At 54.4% G+C, this 17,010-nt stretch overlaps 1 protein-coding gene across 1 annotated transcript in view; it reads right to left on the bottom strand.

Moving 5' to 3' along the window:
• Positions 1-17,010, bottom strand: part of CELSR1 (cadherin EGF LAG seven-pass G-type receptor 1) — a 149,926-nt gene that overhangs the window by 23,197 nt on the left and 109,719 nt on the right. The window contains exons 10-20 of the mRNA XM_063075249.1: positions 11,724-11,909; positions 10,594-10,707; positions 9,787-9,961; positions 8,895-9,036; positions 6,490-6,610; positions 4,617-4,800; positions 3,942-4,043; positions 3,159-3,253; positions 2,469-2,678; positions 1,640-1,823; positions 19-162 (exon numbers count right to left, since the gene is read on the bottom strand). Of these exons, the coding sequence (XP_062931319.1) occupies positions 19-162; positions 1,640-1,823; positions 2,469-2,678; positions 3,159-3,253; positions 3,942-4,043; positions 4,617-4,800; positions 6,490-6,610; positions 8,895-9,036; positions 9,787-9,961; positions 10,594-10,707; positions 11,724-11,909 (1,657 nt within the window). The remainder of the gene's footprint in view (positions 1-18; positions 163-1,639; positions 1,824-2,468; positions 2,679-3,158; positions 3,254-3,941; positions 4,044-4,616; positions 4,801-6,489; positions 6,611-8,894; positions 9,037-9,786; positions 9,962-10,593; positions 10,708-11,723; positions 11,910-17,010) is intronic.

Below are 17,010 nucleotides of genomic sequence, written 5' to 3'. Positions count from 1 at the left end.
ACACAATGGTGATGTTACCTTTTTTCTCTGGGGGCTTGAAGAAGTCAGCTTGGAAGGAGATCGAGGACTCCAGCTCCCTCGGGATCTCGTCACGAATGTCCTCGAACCTTGGCACCCTGGCTCCCGTAAAGTTAAACTTGTCGAAGATGTCAACTGCAAGGACTGGGGGACAGTTTGTTTAATCGCACACGACTCCCAGAGCTTTCTCAAACCTTAACCGTTTTCAAAACCACCACTGTCCTTTTGACAGACACCAGCTGCCTTTAGAACAGAATCTATGTCTGTCTGTGTCCTTTAAACCCACCAGGAGTCACACGGCAGAGCACCCAAGGGTGAGTGAGCAACCCCGGTGGCACTGGATGATCCGCTGTGGCATCGCAGCATCAGCGAGCTTGGGGACCTGATGGGGCGAGACCCGTGAGCAGGGGAGCCCCTGCCCCTGCCGCACCAACATGTCATTCTCCTGCAGCCCTTGGGGGGTCAGGGATGTTTTTGAGCCTGAAGCTGTCAGGGTGTCTCTCAGTTGGTGCTGACTGGCACGGCTCTGAGCAGCCTGATGACAGAGACAGATGGTCACCTCTGCATGCGCTGAGGGACTCCCTAAGTCCTCCTGTCCCATCAGCACTCCCCAATATGACAGGTGCTCCTCAAGTCACCTGCAGGAGCAAGGGCTGGGCTTAGGCAGTCAGGGAGGTGTGAGAGTGCTAGAATGTTCGAGGTAGGGAAGGTGGGGGCCGGAGCCTCTGAGGGCTCATGTCAGGGGGTGCCACCAACCCTGAGCCATGGCCAAGGCCCAGGTCCTTCTTGTATAGATACTGGGATAAGTCTGCTGGGAAAAATCAAGAAGCTGCTCCCTTGGAAGGGACAGTCTGCCGGTGCTGCCCGAGCGCCCCTCCCACACAGGCGTTTCCCAAGCACTTGCAGGAGAGGTGGGGGAGGACCCCCCATCTGTACGATGTACCCCGCCCCCCGGGACCTCAGGGCTCTTGCCAGCTCTGTCTGGGTGAGGTAGGGACGTACTCTACCATCCTGGGGCTTTCTCCACCTGCCTGAAGGAACCTGCCCTATTAAATACCCCAACCCCACAGCAGCGTGTCCTGGGCTCTCAGGGTGACGCAGGTCACGGGGCGTTGGCTCTGTGACTGCTCAGCTCCTGGCCCAGAGAGGACCTGAGTTCCTCCCACTTTGTGGTGCCTGCGCCCGCCCTTCCCTGTGCATCCCGCTGTGTGTCTGTACCTGTCCCTGTGTGCCAGGGAGGGCTGGACTGCAGCGGGGCCCTCAACACACTCTCCTAGAGAGTCTGTCACCCCTGAGTGTCTGCAAGGCCCGCCAGACCCCGAAGTTCACACGGCAGTACCTTGAACCAACATCTCCCATGCCTGAGACCTGTCCCTTGGGAGAGACATGTCCCAACGACGAGGATCATGTTCTCCCCATTTTACAGACAAGGAAACAGAGGCCAGCACTACTGACCCACTTTTCTGAGAGTGCGGCCAAGTTGGGGCTGAGACCCCACCTGCCTCGCCCCTGGGACGGGCCAGCTGCCGTGACCACACCCCACAGATGGTCCCGGGGTTCTGCCCACCAAGCATATCCATCAGGGCATGCCCCTCCCCCTCCCCTGGCGCGTGGCCCTTACTCATGTTGGCGGTGACAATGACAAAGGGCCTCAGGTAGGTGCGCCTCACATTCCGCGCCACGTTGCTGAAGTAGGCCTCAAAGCGCCTGAGCAGCTGGGCCGTGCCTCCCTCGCTGCGCTGGATCTGCTCCCACGCGGCCCTGGTGGCCGGGGCCAGGAGGGCGCTGCCCGCGAGGATGACATCCTGGCCAGAAAGACAGCGCTCAGCCTCGTGCCTGCGGAGGCCTGGCCACATGACGGCAGCAAGCCAGGTCCTAGAGAGCCTTTAGCAGTCACCGAGACCAAGCTGGACCAGCATGAGGGGAAGAGATCGTGGGTGATTTAGTTTTGAAGGACAGAGACTTTCCTGGGAGGGGGCCCTGCCGGGGGTTTCACCACATACACCCCAAGATGTTAGGGAAGGCCCACTGCTGGGCCCCACCCCTATGAGCTGTGCCCTTGGCTCCCTGTGCCTCGGTTTCCTTACCTGTCAAGTGTGTGGTAACAGTACTATGTCATAGGCTGTGTGGGAGGAACAGGCGGCTACTTCATGGAAACCACCTAGAACACTGTCTGGCCGTTACCCGCGGGTCCGTATCTGCGAGCGGTCATTACTATCATTACGGCTGTGACCCGCACGCTCTCTTGCCAAGATACTCATTGACACTTGTGATCAGTTCAGACAGGGCCGTACTGGCCCAGGCTCACACTCAAAACATGAAGTGCTGCCCTGAGGTCCCGGAGACAATGATCTTGCACAAGCCCACCGTCGACTCCCGCCCTCCTAGACGCCCAGCCCCACAGCTCAACCCTGGGCCAGGCTTCCTGAGCGGGGTGGCCACCCCCCTACCTCGTGGAAGTCGGCGTCACGCGTGGCCGCCAGGTCGAAGCCCTGCTGGTGGCTCTCGTGCTGCAGGACGCGGGCCAGCAGCTGGTAGGCCGTGCGCACGTCGTTGCCGAAGAGCGCTCCCGTGTGCCGCGTGGCATTCCGCAGCGCCTTCGCCAGCCGCAGGGACCGGTCACCGTCCAGCTGCGTCTCGTTGCGGCTCAGCTTCTCGTTCTGGAGCAGGGAAGCAGTCGTTGTGTTTGCAAACCTACTTTGGTTGCTTTCGGTCCTTCCTATTACTCAGAAAGTCACTACTTTCTGGTGGAAGTTTCCTTGTCACAAAGCAACTTAGAGAATCCAAAAGCCCAGAGCTGACCCCTGGCATGAAAATGGAGGGTCTGTTGGGCCAAAGAGTGCTGGAAAAAAGATGCCAAGCCGGTGAAGCAGGAGAACAAACTGCCACAAAAAAGGGCAAGAGCAGAGGGCAAGCACGAATGTGGGACTCCGCATTTTCAGAACCTAAGGTGCAGAGCTGGGCATGTGGACAGGAGACGTGTATGCGAGGTGCCCAGCTCAGGTGCCAGCGCTGACACTCTGAGTCCTGGAAACGAGTAGCAATCCTGTCTGCCCACCCTGGAACCCCACCTCTCACACATACACACGTGCACACACGACACAACCCAGCTGAACTCACGTCCCTGGGCGCCAGCCTACCAGGACTTTGAGGTCCGTGAAGGAGACGGAGGTGCAGTTGAAGAGTTCCGGGGGCAGCCAGCCCTTCTCCCTGCTGCAATGTCGAACAGCATTTCCTAGGGAACGAGAACGCGTAGGTAAAACCTGAAATTCCAGGTGCTGATCAATGCTTGTTTATTTTAATCCTGTGATCCAAATGTCCTTAAGCCTTGAGCACTGAGTGGAGGTGAGACCCCATGATGGCCTTGGCCCAGGCAGGCCCCAGGACCATGAGGCCACACATGCTCCCTGTTCCACACCTGGGACATGTCCAAAGCTGCTCTGACATTTAACCAGGCCCTTCCAGTGCCTGGAAAACACGAAGGAGCATCTGAGAAAGTCCATGAGCAAAGAAACCAGCTACATCCTTGGCTGAGTGCTGACAATTTCCACACGTGCCAGGAATCCGCCTCGGGGCCGAGCACCTACTGTGCACAGCCTTGCTGGACGCCCCGACGCCCTGACACAGCCACTGTGCCCAGTTTACAAAGAGAAGCCAGCGACCTGCCCAACACCCATGGGGGAGAGCCGGGCCCAGCACCTCCAGCCGGACACACTATTTTAAGTTTTCATCATGCCCTTCTGTGTCTTGTTATTCACTATTATGGAAAAAGTTATCTTGTTTCTCCCTGACGCTTTGCCTAAAGACATTTTGTAAACACAGAACATTACATCAGTTCCGGTGCCTGGACTGGCTTTCCCAAAAGAACACATGCCCCAGTCCCATCCTGTTCCCCGTGGATGCCACAGGCCAGCAGGACTTACCCACAGATCCCTTGGGGCACGGTACTGCAGCCGGCTGCCCGAACTTAGTCTGTGGCCACCAGATGCCAGCCTCAAACACTTGGGGACATCCATTGTAGATTACTAGGCACAGAGGAAAGAGGGCCGCTCAGCCGAGCATGCTGCCCACAAAGGTGCAGCACTCTCCACATGCTACTCCCTGCAGGAGGCTCTGCCCCCACCAAGGACCGAGCCCCTCGCCGCTTTCCCTCCCCCACCGATGTTACAGCTGGGTGACTCAGGGTCTGACCCATGACCCTTGTGAAGGGCAGGTTTCTAGAAGGTCAACAGAAGATGGTTAGAACACAAGGCTGCCAAGAGCTCCCCAAACCCTAGGGGTGTTATCACACACATGCACACACAAATGTACACACCCACATATACATACACATGCCCACACATGCACATATCCACATGTACATACCTGCACACGCATGCACATGTGCAAACACCCACATGTGCATGTGCGTGTGCACACATGTGCACATGTGCACATACCCACACACATGTGCTGCACACATATGCGCACTCCCACACATCACATGCACATGCACACATACATGCACACGCCCATACAATACACATTCACGCACACACACCAGCCCAGCAGCCTGTCTTTGTGGTGTGACCTGAAGGGGGTGAATGGGCAGTGCAGACCTTCGCAGCCGAGTGTGGTGACCTCGGCAAATGGGTTGTCACAGCGGTTGCACTGGCGGCCGATGACGCCAGGCTTGCAGGCGCACTGCCCAGTGTCCATGTCGCAAGCACGGCTGTGGGAGCCATGGGGGAAGCAGTCACAGGGGAGGCAGGCATCCTGGGCTGGGGGTTTGTAGTAATTCTCCTGCAAAAGCCAGAAGCCATGCATGTGACCTCAGACCCAGCAGGAGCCCTACTCTGGGAGGAACTTCCCGAACAGTGTCAGGGCTCCCGAAGTGTGTGTCCGTCAGCGGCTGCCAGCCTGCCTTCCAGGCCTTCCATGGCGGCCCCTTGCCCATGTTCCCCGCTGGGGGGGCTGCTTCCCAGGTCCCCATGGTGCGACGCACAGGAAGAGTTCTTCTGGGAGCACGACCCTCATTTCCCTGCAAATCCTTATCATAGACACCCCCATTAGTCCTAAAAAGAGTCAGAGATTCGAATAGAGATTTACGTATAAGGATGGACCTTGTCTTCTAACTGTAAAAACTAGAAGCCACCTGCACGTCCACCACTGGGCAGGTCAGGGTGACGGTGAAGTGCGTGTGGTCAGGAGGCCCCTGATTTATGCCTGGCTCTACCCTTACTGGCCACACTGCCCCTGCTAGTCACAGGTCCCGTGAGTTTGGGGGAATGGACTCCTACGACTGGGACTGAGAACACTCGAGCACACTCGGAGACTGTGCTGCATACACGTTAGGACTGAGCACTCGAGATGGGGGAGGGGGGCAAAGATTCAAAATTTTAAAAATTTCTGTTATCACTGAGGGCCAGCTTGGTAAAAAACCAGGAAAATGGGGCCGGCCCGTGGCTCACTCGGGAGAGTATGGTGCTGGTAGCGCGGAGGCCGCGGGTTTGGATCCTATATAGGGATGGCCGGTGCGCCCACTGGTTGAGCGTGGTGTGGACGACACCGTGCCGAGGGTTGCGATCCCCTTACCGGTTTAAAAAAAAAAAAAAAAAAGAAAACAACCAGGAAAATGGCCAACTAGGAGGACTGTGGTTGGTGCCAAGGAGGAGCCAACCTTCGCAGAAATTGCTAGGTTTCCTGTTACCACCTGGGTGTTGGGCTGAGGGGTGTGTAAGGATTCTAGCTCCCACAGGGTGCCTAACCCAGTTTACAGGTAAAAAGCAGCCCCGGTGTACTCATGGTGCACACGCAAGCAGCAAAATATCTGAAAACTACACTCGTACGTGAATACGTGTGTAGGTGTATGTGTATGTGTGTATAGGGGTGTGTGTGCATGTGTACAGGTAGGTGTGTGTGTGCATGTGTACAGGTAGGGGTGTGTGCGCGCGCATGTGTACAGGTAGGAATGTGCATACATGTGTGTACATGTGTACAGGTAGGTGTGTGCGTGCGTGTATGTAGGTATATGTATATGTGTACAGGTGTGTGTGTGTGCATGCGTACAGGTAGGGGTGTGCGCGCGCGCATGTGTACAGGTAGGAATGTGCATACATATGTGTACATGTGTACAGGTAGGTGTGTGCGTGCGTGTACGTAGGTATATGTATATGTGTACAGGTGTGTGTGTGTGCATGTGTACAGGTAGGGGTGTGCGCGCGTGCATGTGTACAGGTAGGAATGTACATACATGTGTGTACATGTGTACAGGTAGGTGTGTGCGTGCGCATGCATATGTAGGGAGGTGTGTGTGAATGTGTACAGGTAGGTGTGTATGTGAATTTGTACAGATGGGGTGTGTGCGTGCGTGCACATGTGTATAGGTAGATGTATGTATGCACGTGTGCACACAAGGCCATCTCCCTGGGCTCAAGCTGGGCTGGGGTGCAGGGACACAGCTCTGACCATCCCCTGTGGGCCGGGCCTCACCTTGCACTGGCACTGGCCATTCGTCTTGTTGCAGTCGGGATCGAAGCCTTTGCTGACAGCACAGAGGCACGGCCCACAGACAGGGTTCCCCCACCAGCCTTTGGGGCACGGAAGGTCGATTCTGTTGGGGAAAAAAGATGGCAGAAAGAAGGTGTACGTAACTTTGCTTTCCGGAACAAGAGGAAGGCTGGTGGAGGCCTGGGCAGCACAGGGAGGGTTGCCCAGGAGCCCTGGCAGAGCTCGGCTCTTGGCATCTTCCTCCCTGTCACATGGCCTCAGTTTCCCCCAATGGCTCCCAACCTTGCCCTCCCACCCCCTGCCAGGACCCTTAGAATTTTGTGTCCTACTCCCAGATTTCGGGGTCACACATCCAGAAGTGTTCTATCTACAACACTGTTATTGTAAAAATATTTGTTCCTTGCTTCTTAGTTCTGCCTTGAAGACATATACGTATACCCCAAGCAGGGTCTCGGATTAGCATGACACAGCTCCTTTCAACGTGGTGGGGACAGTGTCTGTCTATACTCATCCTATGCTATGCTAACCAGACAACACCTGGTTCAGGGGGGCCCAAGGACAACTGGCCCCACTGCAGGGCTGGCTTGTCACACCCAGCCCCACACAGGCAGACGGAGTTCAGCTGCCTGTGGCGACCTCTCAGGGCTCCTGGGGCATCTGCCAGTCCAAGACACGTAGCAGGATGTTCCTGAACAAGGGACCCAGAAGCCTATTTCTTTCCCCAGGTCCCCTGGGTCGGATGTTGGCCACCATCCCCACAGATGCCCCGAGCAGCCTTTCCATGGATATGAAATGTCCTCACGTCAGCAATGTGCACACACACACTGGACACGGCAGATTCAGAATCAAGTTGACCAGTCCTGCCTCACCAAGCCTCCCTGGCAGAGACCAGCAGGCACTGAAGATGAGCAACCCGGCCTGAACAAGGCCCGGCCCACCCTTCTGTGCCCCCTCACCCTACCTGTCCCCACCCGCCTGCAGACACCCACCTCAAAATCATCCTTCAGGCTCCCCAAGATGAGGTGCTGCCCAGATTTGCCATCCCGGCTCATGGCATTTCCACCCACCCATCTACCAACGTCTCATACCCACTCACTCACCTGCAAGCAATTATTAAGCACTGCCTGTGTACAAACCAGGGGCATAAAAATAACCAGGCCAGTGTTCCTGAGCCCCAGGAGCACCGTCTGGTGTCTATGAACCTGTGTTTGCAGCAGGGGGACCCCAGAGCCTTGGAATACCCCCTTCTCCTCACCCCCTCCTCAGCCCTGGTGCCTGTCTGCAATGCTGGGCCTCAGGGTTGCTGGATCAGCCTCTCAGCTGCTCCCTGTCCAAGCTTCTGCCTGCTCCAAAGTGCACTCTGTGCAGCAGCCAGAAAGTCTCTAAGACCCAGCCCCAATCCTGCCACTTTTCTGCTGGGCCCCCACGGCCTCCACCAAGCTGGGCTCTGTTCCTGGCTTGCCAGGCAGGCTCAACCCCTGCCCCCAGGCTTCTCTGCATCCCTAGCTCAAGACATGCTTGGTATAGCATGTACCCAGCTCTGCCCCCAGGACGGACCCACTGAGTTCTTTGGACCAGCATCATCCCATCGCTCCTCTCCAGCTCCGCTGTTTGGCCCTGGAATATCCTTCGCCCTCAGCCTCCTTGGCTCCCGCCTCCCTCTGCACTCCCAGGTACCCCCTCTAAGCTCTTCCTTGGAGCACATCTCGCTGACATCCAAAGGGCTGCAGGCGGTGCCTATCTTCCTGTGCATTCAGCAGCCCACAGGCACAGCTGCTGCCAGCTCATGGACCAGGGTCACAGCACACGCTCGGGACTCAAATGGGCCAACAGCAGAGTTAGGTGTCTCGACCACGTGGGGCACAACGGCCATAGGCAGCCGAGGACAATGGGCCATGACTGTCTCACCTCCCAGCGGGACAGAGTCTGGGTCTGTGCAGAGCCAAGTGGCTCCACCTTGGAGGAAATGTTTTACCTGTGATGATTGCATACCTGTGCCCTGTGACCCGCATGCTCCACAAACGGCACTCCAGGAGCCACAGCATGCTGTCCCTGTCCTAACTACACCTGAGACAACTTCATTCCTCAGCTTAAGAGAGAAAGCATTTCCTACAAATTATGTCCCCCTTCAAGTATCTTGCAGTGCCTGTTTGCTTCCAGGCAAATGTGAGCTGAGTTTGTTTCTGGGGTGGAAACACGATCAAGTGGGGTTGGTTTGAGATACCTGACTTAATTCTCACTTATTTTGTGCCAAATTAGAAAAAAAAAAATGTGTCCTTGTTATCCAGAATTATATCTATCTTTGGGTCAAAATAACAGAAAAAAGAAAATAACTCAGAAAGAAGAGCAGCTAACTGGGCTGGCACGGGCCGCGGGTGGCGTCTCACCTGTTCTCGCAGTACTGCCCGTAGTGGCTGGGCCCGCACTCGCACGCGTAGCCCCACGGGGAGCCTGGGGAGTGCACGCAGGCCGCCACGTGCTCGCAGGGGTTCAGGTGACACACGTCCACACACTTCCTTCCAAAGTACCCTGCGGGGACAGGCCAGCATGACCTCCACCCAGAATCCGCGAGGCCCTCTACATTAAGATTTCTCGAACAATCTGTCGCATCCCCAGGACTTGACTTGCCCTGCTTCTCAGTGGGGGGGACAGGCGGGGGGCCTCAGAGCCACAGGAAGCACAAATGTTAGGTGGGCTCGACTTAAGAACACAGAGGAAGGTCTTCTCAGGCCACCCTGGGAGGGTGGGAGCTGTGAGGGCAGGGGGTCCCGGCCACCCCAGGACACACGGGGCACAGGTACCAGCTGAGGATGACTTCAGCACCTCAGGAGTCCAGAAGTGACCATTGAGTGTCTGATTTTTATTTTTTATTTACTTTTTGCCTTTTTTGTGACCGGCACTCAGCCAGTGAGTGCACCGGCCATTCCTATATAGGATCCGAACCCGCGGCGGGAGCGTCGCTGTGCTCCCAGCGCTGCACTCTCCCGAGTGCGCCACGGGCTCGGCCCGAGTGTCTGATTTTTAAAATGTGGACTTGACACTGATTCTTTGGCTAATCCCCTCGTGTATGAGGATGAAGTCTGGGGCGTCTGAGGCACAGGAATCCACTGTAAGAACAGGGGGCCCACTCCTTAGTTAGAAGGCGAGGCTCAGGGCTCCACAGACCCAGGGAGAGTCCATGGGGCAGCCGATGCCCAAACCAGACTTCCCTCGCTGAGCTGAAACCACGGAAGGCATCACCTTCCACCCACAGGCACAGGACGAGGGATCCGGGCCCACCTTCGTCACAGATGCAGGAGTAGCCATCCCAGGTGTCGTGGCAGTGGCTGTGCTGGGGGCAGGGGCTTGAGGCACACGGGTCCCCCACATCACAGCCGTCCTTCACTCTGACCTTGAGGGCATCGTTCATGCTCAGGGTGGCAATGTTGGTGGACGTCTCCCCCATTCTCACTCCCTGTGTCACAAAAAGGGCAGCTGGATTCAGTCCTGAGGCGTTGTGGCTGAAGGAACCCCGAAAAGTAAATGGGAGTTCAAAGACCCCCAAACTCTCTCCTGTCCCTTGTAGACACCTCATATATCTAAAGAGCTGGGACCGGTGGGGCCACCCCGGCAGCCTGGGCAGTCAGAGCACAGTGGACAGTGGGCCAGCTCAGAGACCGCAGTGAGGAGTTCGTGTCCCTGCAGTGGGGGGCTGTGGGCGGGGGGCTGTGAGCGGGGCCGTGAGCAGAGCAGCTTCACAAACAGCCCACTCGGCCACTGCTGCAACCCCTGGCCCAGGGACGAGCACGGGACCCACTGGATAAGTGCAAGGGGTTGGGCCAGGTGGGCACGGTGGTGGCGGCGGTGAGGGGCTGCATTCAGGACGGGTCATGAGGACAGAGCAGTAGGTGCCTGATTGCAACATGGTGGTGGGGGGAGTGGGGCCTGGGGAGCCACTGGGGTCCTACGGGGAGCCATGGGGGAGGTTGGGGGTAAGGAGGAAATAGGAGTTAAGGCTGGGCTGCCTCTTAGACAAATTATTAGCTTACTAAGAACGAGCCGGCAGCCCCCGAGCAGCCCGAGGGCTGGGCTCCCATGCTGCCGTACCTGCATGCAGCCCCGGAACCCGCGGCGCACGGACACCTTGTCCTCAGACACGCCCCCAATGACGAAGCTCCTCATCTTCAGCCCGGGAAGCTGGTTCCCGATCTGCACCGTGTTCTGCGCAGAGAGAGGGGAGGAGCTTCTTCCACCATTCTGGAAGCATCTTCCGGCTGGGAAGGACATGCTCAAAGTCTAATAAAACAGTTGCTTTGACAAACTCTCCTGAGGACATACAGGCCTCCAGAGAGAGGGCAGGGCTGGGCCAGGCTCAGCCTTCTTCGTGGACAGGGTGGCTGTCTGTGAGTGACAGGCAGGGCCCGGGAACACCTCCCCCGGCTGGTCATGGGCACATCACTGAACGAGCCATGGCCAGGGAAAGAGCTTGGTAAACTAGGAAGACAACAGCAACAGATACGCAACTGCTCTTCCACGTGGTGGGAATCTGAGCCAGTCTCAGCCGGATCCCCGGTCCCGGGAAGGAGTGGACTTGGGACACGACAGCCTTTTATTCTCAGAACTGTGCACGACAAGCCTCGACTCCAAGAGTTCTTAGCAATCACGAGGAGCCCCTTAAGTGTGTGAGTGTCTTGTAAAAAATGCCTTACGTTACCTGGTGTGACCTGTGGAAATCCAGTCTGGGTCCACAAGCATTCTCAGTGTGCCCTGTTTGGAACGCCATTCACCCACCTGGGACAGGGCACCTCCCTGGTGTCCCAGCCCCCTCTAAGAACTGGGTCTCACTGCTCACCCAGCCTCACTCACTGTCACGCTATGTGGGCACGGACCTTGTGTTTTCCTCTCTGTGCTGCCAGAGGCACAGTGCTGAGCAGTCACCACTCAACACGGCTTATTAAAAGAGCCCTCTGCTGAGGGCGCCGGCGGCACCGTGGACATGGCGGCACAGGTGGACACGTCCAGCTCCCGATGGCAGGAGCTGGCCACTGGAGGGGGATGAGACGCAGACGCCAGAGACCTCAGCATGAGGTGGAGGTGAGACCCAAACGCGGGGTGCCTGGAAAGCGCTCCCCAAGCGTACATGTGTCTGGTGGGGGCTGCCACATGGAGGGGTCATTCTGTTTCCCCGTGGGCTGGACGAAGGGTCTGCTGGAGAGAGGGTACAGGCGCCAACTCACCTGGTCCATCCCATAGTCCAAGGTCATGACCGCCAGGTACCTGATGTCCTTGCCCTCCTTGGCACTCTTCAGTTCTATCAGCAGGTGGTGCCACTCCCCATCAGTCACACGTGACCTGGACAGCCTCATGGACGCCACATCGGAGGGGCCATGGGACACCTCGAACTGGACGTGGCTGTTCAGGATCTGCAGGGTGGGGAGAGCCACACCTACCGATTGGTGCCAGGGCAACGAAATGGGAAACGCCTTGCAGTGACTTACACGACGAAGCCACAGAGACTTACAACGTGGCCCTGGATCAAAGATGGGGTGAAAGTTGGGCAAAGTTTTAATTCGTTGTTGCTGCCTTTAGGACTCTTTGGAATCGTACATCTTTGTCTGCAGTGAAAAGTTTCAAATGTTTGATGGAGGTCAAGTAAAGTAAGGACTGAGAACAAGCGCGGTTAGACTTTTAAGTATTGGAAACCATCGCAGATTCACGTGACAATTGGGGTCTTAGTTTTGTATGTAAATGTCACACTTTATAAGAAAAAATTCAATCCACCATATTTAATTACACGTGTGGGAAAAAAAAGAAGTCATCATTGCAACTGGCCTAAGATGCTGATATTTTAAAATAACATAGCGGGGGCAATACCAAGGTCTTATTTCCCTAATGAGGGACTGAGTAATTTGGACCAACCCTCTTCCTGAGGACAATAAAAAACTGAGACAAAATATTAAAGAACATGTGTTTGAAGGCATCGGAGTGACACAAGGAACAACAGAGCTACAGGGTCAGGACCAGGGAGAAAATGGAAATTTGTGCAAGTGATTCGGTGTTTGCTTTCCCCTGTGGTCATCAGTGGTTCTGGAAGACACAACTGAGGCTGAGAAGCTCAGCAAAGCTTTCGAGGCTCCTGGGGCAGTGAGGATAAAACTGGAGCTCAGGACCTGCCGAGGTTCTCTGGCTTTTGTTTGGGGCCCTGAAGGGCTGTGCACTAAGAGTAAACAAGAAACAGACCAGCTCTTGCAGAAACAGATGCCCAGCTCTGAATCTTCTCCATCAGCGGCTGCTTTACAGTGTTCTGGGATGGCTGATGACCTGACTGGCTGCCAGAAGCAAACACGGAGCTTAAGGACACCCTCATCCTGGTTGCAGATTCTCTCTAGTTTCTCAATACAATGTCTAGCACTCCATAAAAAGTAACCAACTAGATGAAAAGAGAAGTCAGTGTGCTTCAAAACCAAGAGAAGCAGGAAAAGTGGAAACAGACCCACAGGGAAAACAGATAGTAGGATCGTCAGACACAAACTTGAAAATGACGAGAACCACAGAACTTTCAAAGAAACAGATTCAAGTGACCATGACTCTTATTTCTAGGGGGAAGTGTTACATTGCATGAGATAAGAGTTGACCTATCGTGTTTAAATACAAGTCAGAAAAATCAGAAAACAATTCTAACTAACCTAAGATACTCGTATTTAAAGATAAGTTCAATTAAGAAACAGATGAGATTTTTAAAAAACTATTAATGCATTGCTTAAAAGAGTGCATTATTATATTCTACTCTGAAATATAAGAATAAAGTGTTGAAAGTAAAACGACAGAAAAAGGTCTATCACATAAACACCAAAAGAAAGCTGGTGTAACTATTTTAACGAGACAAAGTAGTATTAAGACAAAAATCATTACAAGAGATAAAGAGGATTTTCATAATGATAACAGAGTCAACTGCCAGGAAGATAAAACAATTTTAAATTTGTATGCACCTAATAACATAGCCTCAAAATCTATAATGTGACAATTGAAAGATTACCAAAAGAAGTAATAGACAAATCTACAATCAAGGTGGGTAATCCTTAACCCACATCTCTCAGTAACTAAGACAAACAGACAAAAAAAAAAAGTCAATAATGATATGGAACATTTCAACATCACGGTTAACAAACTGCACCTGCTTGACATATAGAGCACACCATATGTAATGACTGCACCACATACATTCTTTTCAAGTGCAAATGGAACATACAAAAACTGACTTGATCTGGGCTGTAAAGCAAGTCCCAACACATTGCAAAGGTCTGAAATCATTTGCTGTACATTCTGTGACTTTGTCATTATGCTTGAAACAATACCAAAATGACTTACTAGAAAAATTTCACATGTTGGCAAACTCAGAAACATACTTCATACATACCCCATAGATCTAAGAGGAATTCATGCCAGAAAACAGAAGATATTATTAACTGAATATAAAGATAATACAACTTACAATGTATTTTGATTTCTGGCCTCCACCGACAGTCAATTTAAGAAGGCAATTTTTCACCTTTTTATGTTTTGCTGCCTTTTGTTCTACAGAAGTATAAGTCACCTCATGAACGTCCCTTGCCTTTCTCTTTCCTTGTCCTTGCTAACAAAACTCCAAAGCAAGCAGATCAACAACAAAAATGACATTATATCTATAAACAAAAGTGGTATCTGCAGAATAAAGCCCAGGACTGCGGGCAGAAGTTGCCTCCCACCTCAGGGGATTTAGGAGAGGCACTGGGCAACAGCAAGGTTATCCCACTTGACAATGCAGGTGGATTTAGGCGCCTGACAGCAATTATCCAAATTGCTTGGGCTGTGGGATGATGATGTAGCCTCGTTCAGCCTGCCACAGGGGGAACCTTTCAGGGACACCCAAACTGCTGTATCACAGAGCTTACAGGGCTGCAGCAGGCCTGTGAGTTGAAAATATCAAGTAGAAATCCCCTAGAACAGCCCTGTAATGCCTGGCTAACCAGCTTCTGGGAAGTGCCCTGGGGTGGCCTTCTGGGTGCCCACTGGGGTCTGTAGGACCCCCTCAAGGCCACCCCTCTTGCCACCCCTACTTCCATAGGGAGGGCTGGCTATAGTCCTGGGCAAAAACTCTAATTTTTGGATGAGCCACTCATAATGTAATTACCCAAACAATATGGCAGTGTGCGGCTTTCAGTGCTCTTCCTACCGAAAGCGTACTTTTTTCCTACAGAGACCCCACTGCCAAATGACAGCTTGTGAACTCCAATTCATCACCTGAATCAAAAAGAGCCAATTTAATTTGTTCCAACAGTGAAACAACCACAAAGAAAAACACCATCCCCGGGCAGAATTATGCTTGCCAAGTTTTGGCCCAGAACGAGCTTCTGGGACTGCCTGGTAAACTTGTGAAATTACAAGTTAATAAGGGAAACACGACAACAGCTGGAACAATCCCCGCTGCACACACCATACCTTCCATATGATCTGAATGGGTCTGTGCTGGAAAACACTCCCGAGCCATGACACGGGCAAGTGGGGGCAGGTGGAAGGAGAGAAGACGGCTTCCTGCCTGGGCAATGAGCCCCTCACCTGCCTTCTGGGGGCGGGGAGGGGCCTGCACTAACTGAACAGCTGAGGAGTCTGTGTCCGGCCAGCCCACTGGGGGTGCTCAGGGTCCTGCCCCCGCTGACCTCTGACGGGGAGCTCACAGGGGATGAGTGGGTAGGGGTGCTGGGCAGCCCCTCTGTCCCCTCCCATGCCTTTTACACCAAGCCCTGCCACCCAGAAGTGTTTCCAGATGGACTGCCCACAGGGGCGGTGGGAGAGGGCCCTGTGGCCCTCCCTGGAACCCAGGCAATGAGTCGACCACGGGGCCTAGAGTGTAGTCTCTGGCCTCAGTTTCCCCTGTGTAGAATGAGAGCTTGCAGCAAACACGTGTAAGATGCACCTCACCTCTGCCCATCTCTGATCCAACCCAACCTCCCCTGAATGGGAAATAAGTCCACTCTGCATGAACAAAAAGTCTCAGGGCCCAGGGGAGTGCAATAAACAAGGCACAGCTCCGTGACACATGCAGACAACTGAAGAGGGGACCAGAGCCAGCTCTGGAGGTGCTTCCCAGCTGCGGGAGCCGCTCCACCTGCAGGGGGTCACCTCGGGATGACAGTGCCAATTGCTCCAACGTGTCCTGGCCCCAGGGCAAGAGAACAGGGTGATCTGAGGGCAGCAGATGCTTAGTAGGCAGGGAGTCTTTGGTTCACTACGGTAGGAGGTGATGAACCACCTGTGTGAAGAAAGTCATGGCTGCTCCAGGACCGTGTGTGCCCAGGTCTCACCACACACATGTACACAGACCTGCATGCATGCACCACACAGAGACATGCACACACACACGCATGCATGTGGAGACATGCACACATAGACACACGCAGACATGCATGCCTACGGACACAGACATGTGAACACACATCCATGTACACGCGTATACATACTTGAAAAAAAGCCTAGAAGAAAGAAGGAAGCAATCCAGTGTTTGGAATTCCTTCCAAACCAGACAGTGCGCCTTGCTCAGGCACGACTCCTGCAGGCCACTCCCGCCGGGGTCAGGGGGGGCTAATGAGGTCTCAGAGTCAGGAAGTGAGCTTTCAGGAGGAAGCCATGCCGGGCGTGTTCTCAGAGCATGACCCTATCAGATAGGTGTCACAGGCTGCAAGGTTTACACGAGAACGTCTGTCCCCATCCCTGGAGACAGAAAGTGCCTGGAGACGGAGGGCAGGAGGATGCCCTCGGGCCCAGCACCCACACGGGAGATCCCCGCGGCTGCCTGGTGGAGCAGGCTCCCAAGGGTGCGGCCGGGCACGGGCAGGCGGTGTGCGAGAAGCTGCGGGCACTTCTCACAAATTACAGAAACTCACAATTGTTTCTCAAACGACGCGCCTGTGGCGCCTGGAAGAAGTAAGTGGAAATTATTTATGACGCCAAAAAACCCCAAGAATAGAGGGCACCGAAATCATCTTTTTGAAGTTTTTAGGAACTCTCACCCAGCGTTTCAAACAAAACAGTAAAGACCCAAAAGATACAGAGTACAACACGTGTGAGGTGACACATCAGGGCTTTAGGAATCCTCTAGCTGAGCCAACCTCCTGCAAGCAGCCATGGTTTTAACCAACGGAGGCCTGCTGGTTCCACTGAAGACACTCGCCGCCTGCTGTGGCTGTGAAATGCCCACCACTCCAGCCAGAAAATGGCCAAATCTACAAGCTGGACAGACGAGAGCTGCGTCTCAAATGCACCATGGCTGAGTTTCGCTGGTCTCAGGGTGTGCCCGGCCCCCCACTTACTCGCCCCATCCCCCGGTTACATGGGAGGAAAGAAAGGGCTGGAAAAGAGCCCCCACCCCACCCCCCATGGGAACCGTAGCCGCAGGCTATGACCCCTGCACCTTGCCCGTTGGGAATGGCGCGACTGTGCTGCCACTTGAGAAACCCGCTTACATTTCCCTCCTTTCTCTCTGGAGAG

The sequence above is a fragment of the Cynocephalus volans genome, chromosome 12 (assembly GCF_027409185.1).
Source record: "Cynocephalus volans isolate mCynVol1 chromosome 12, mCynVol1.pri, whole genome shotgun sequence".
Classification (NCBI taxonomy): Eukaryota; Metazoa; Chordata; class Mammalia; order Dermoptera; family Cynocephalidae; genus Cynocephalus; species Cynocephalus volans.
Note: the sequence above shows the minus strand (reverse complement) of the source record. Positions and strands in the feature narration are given on the sequence as shown.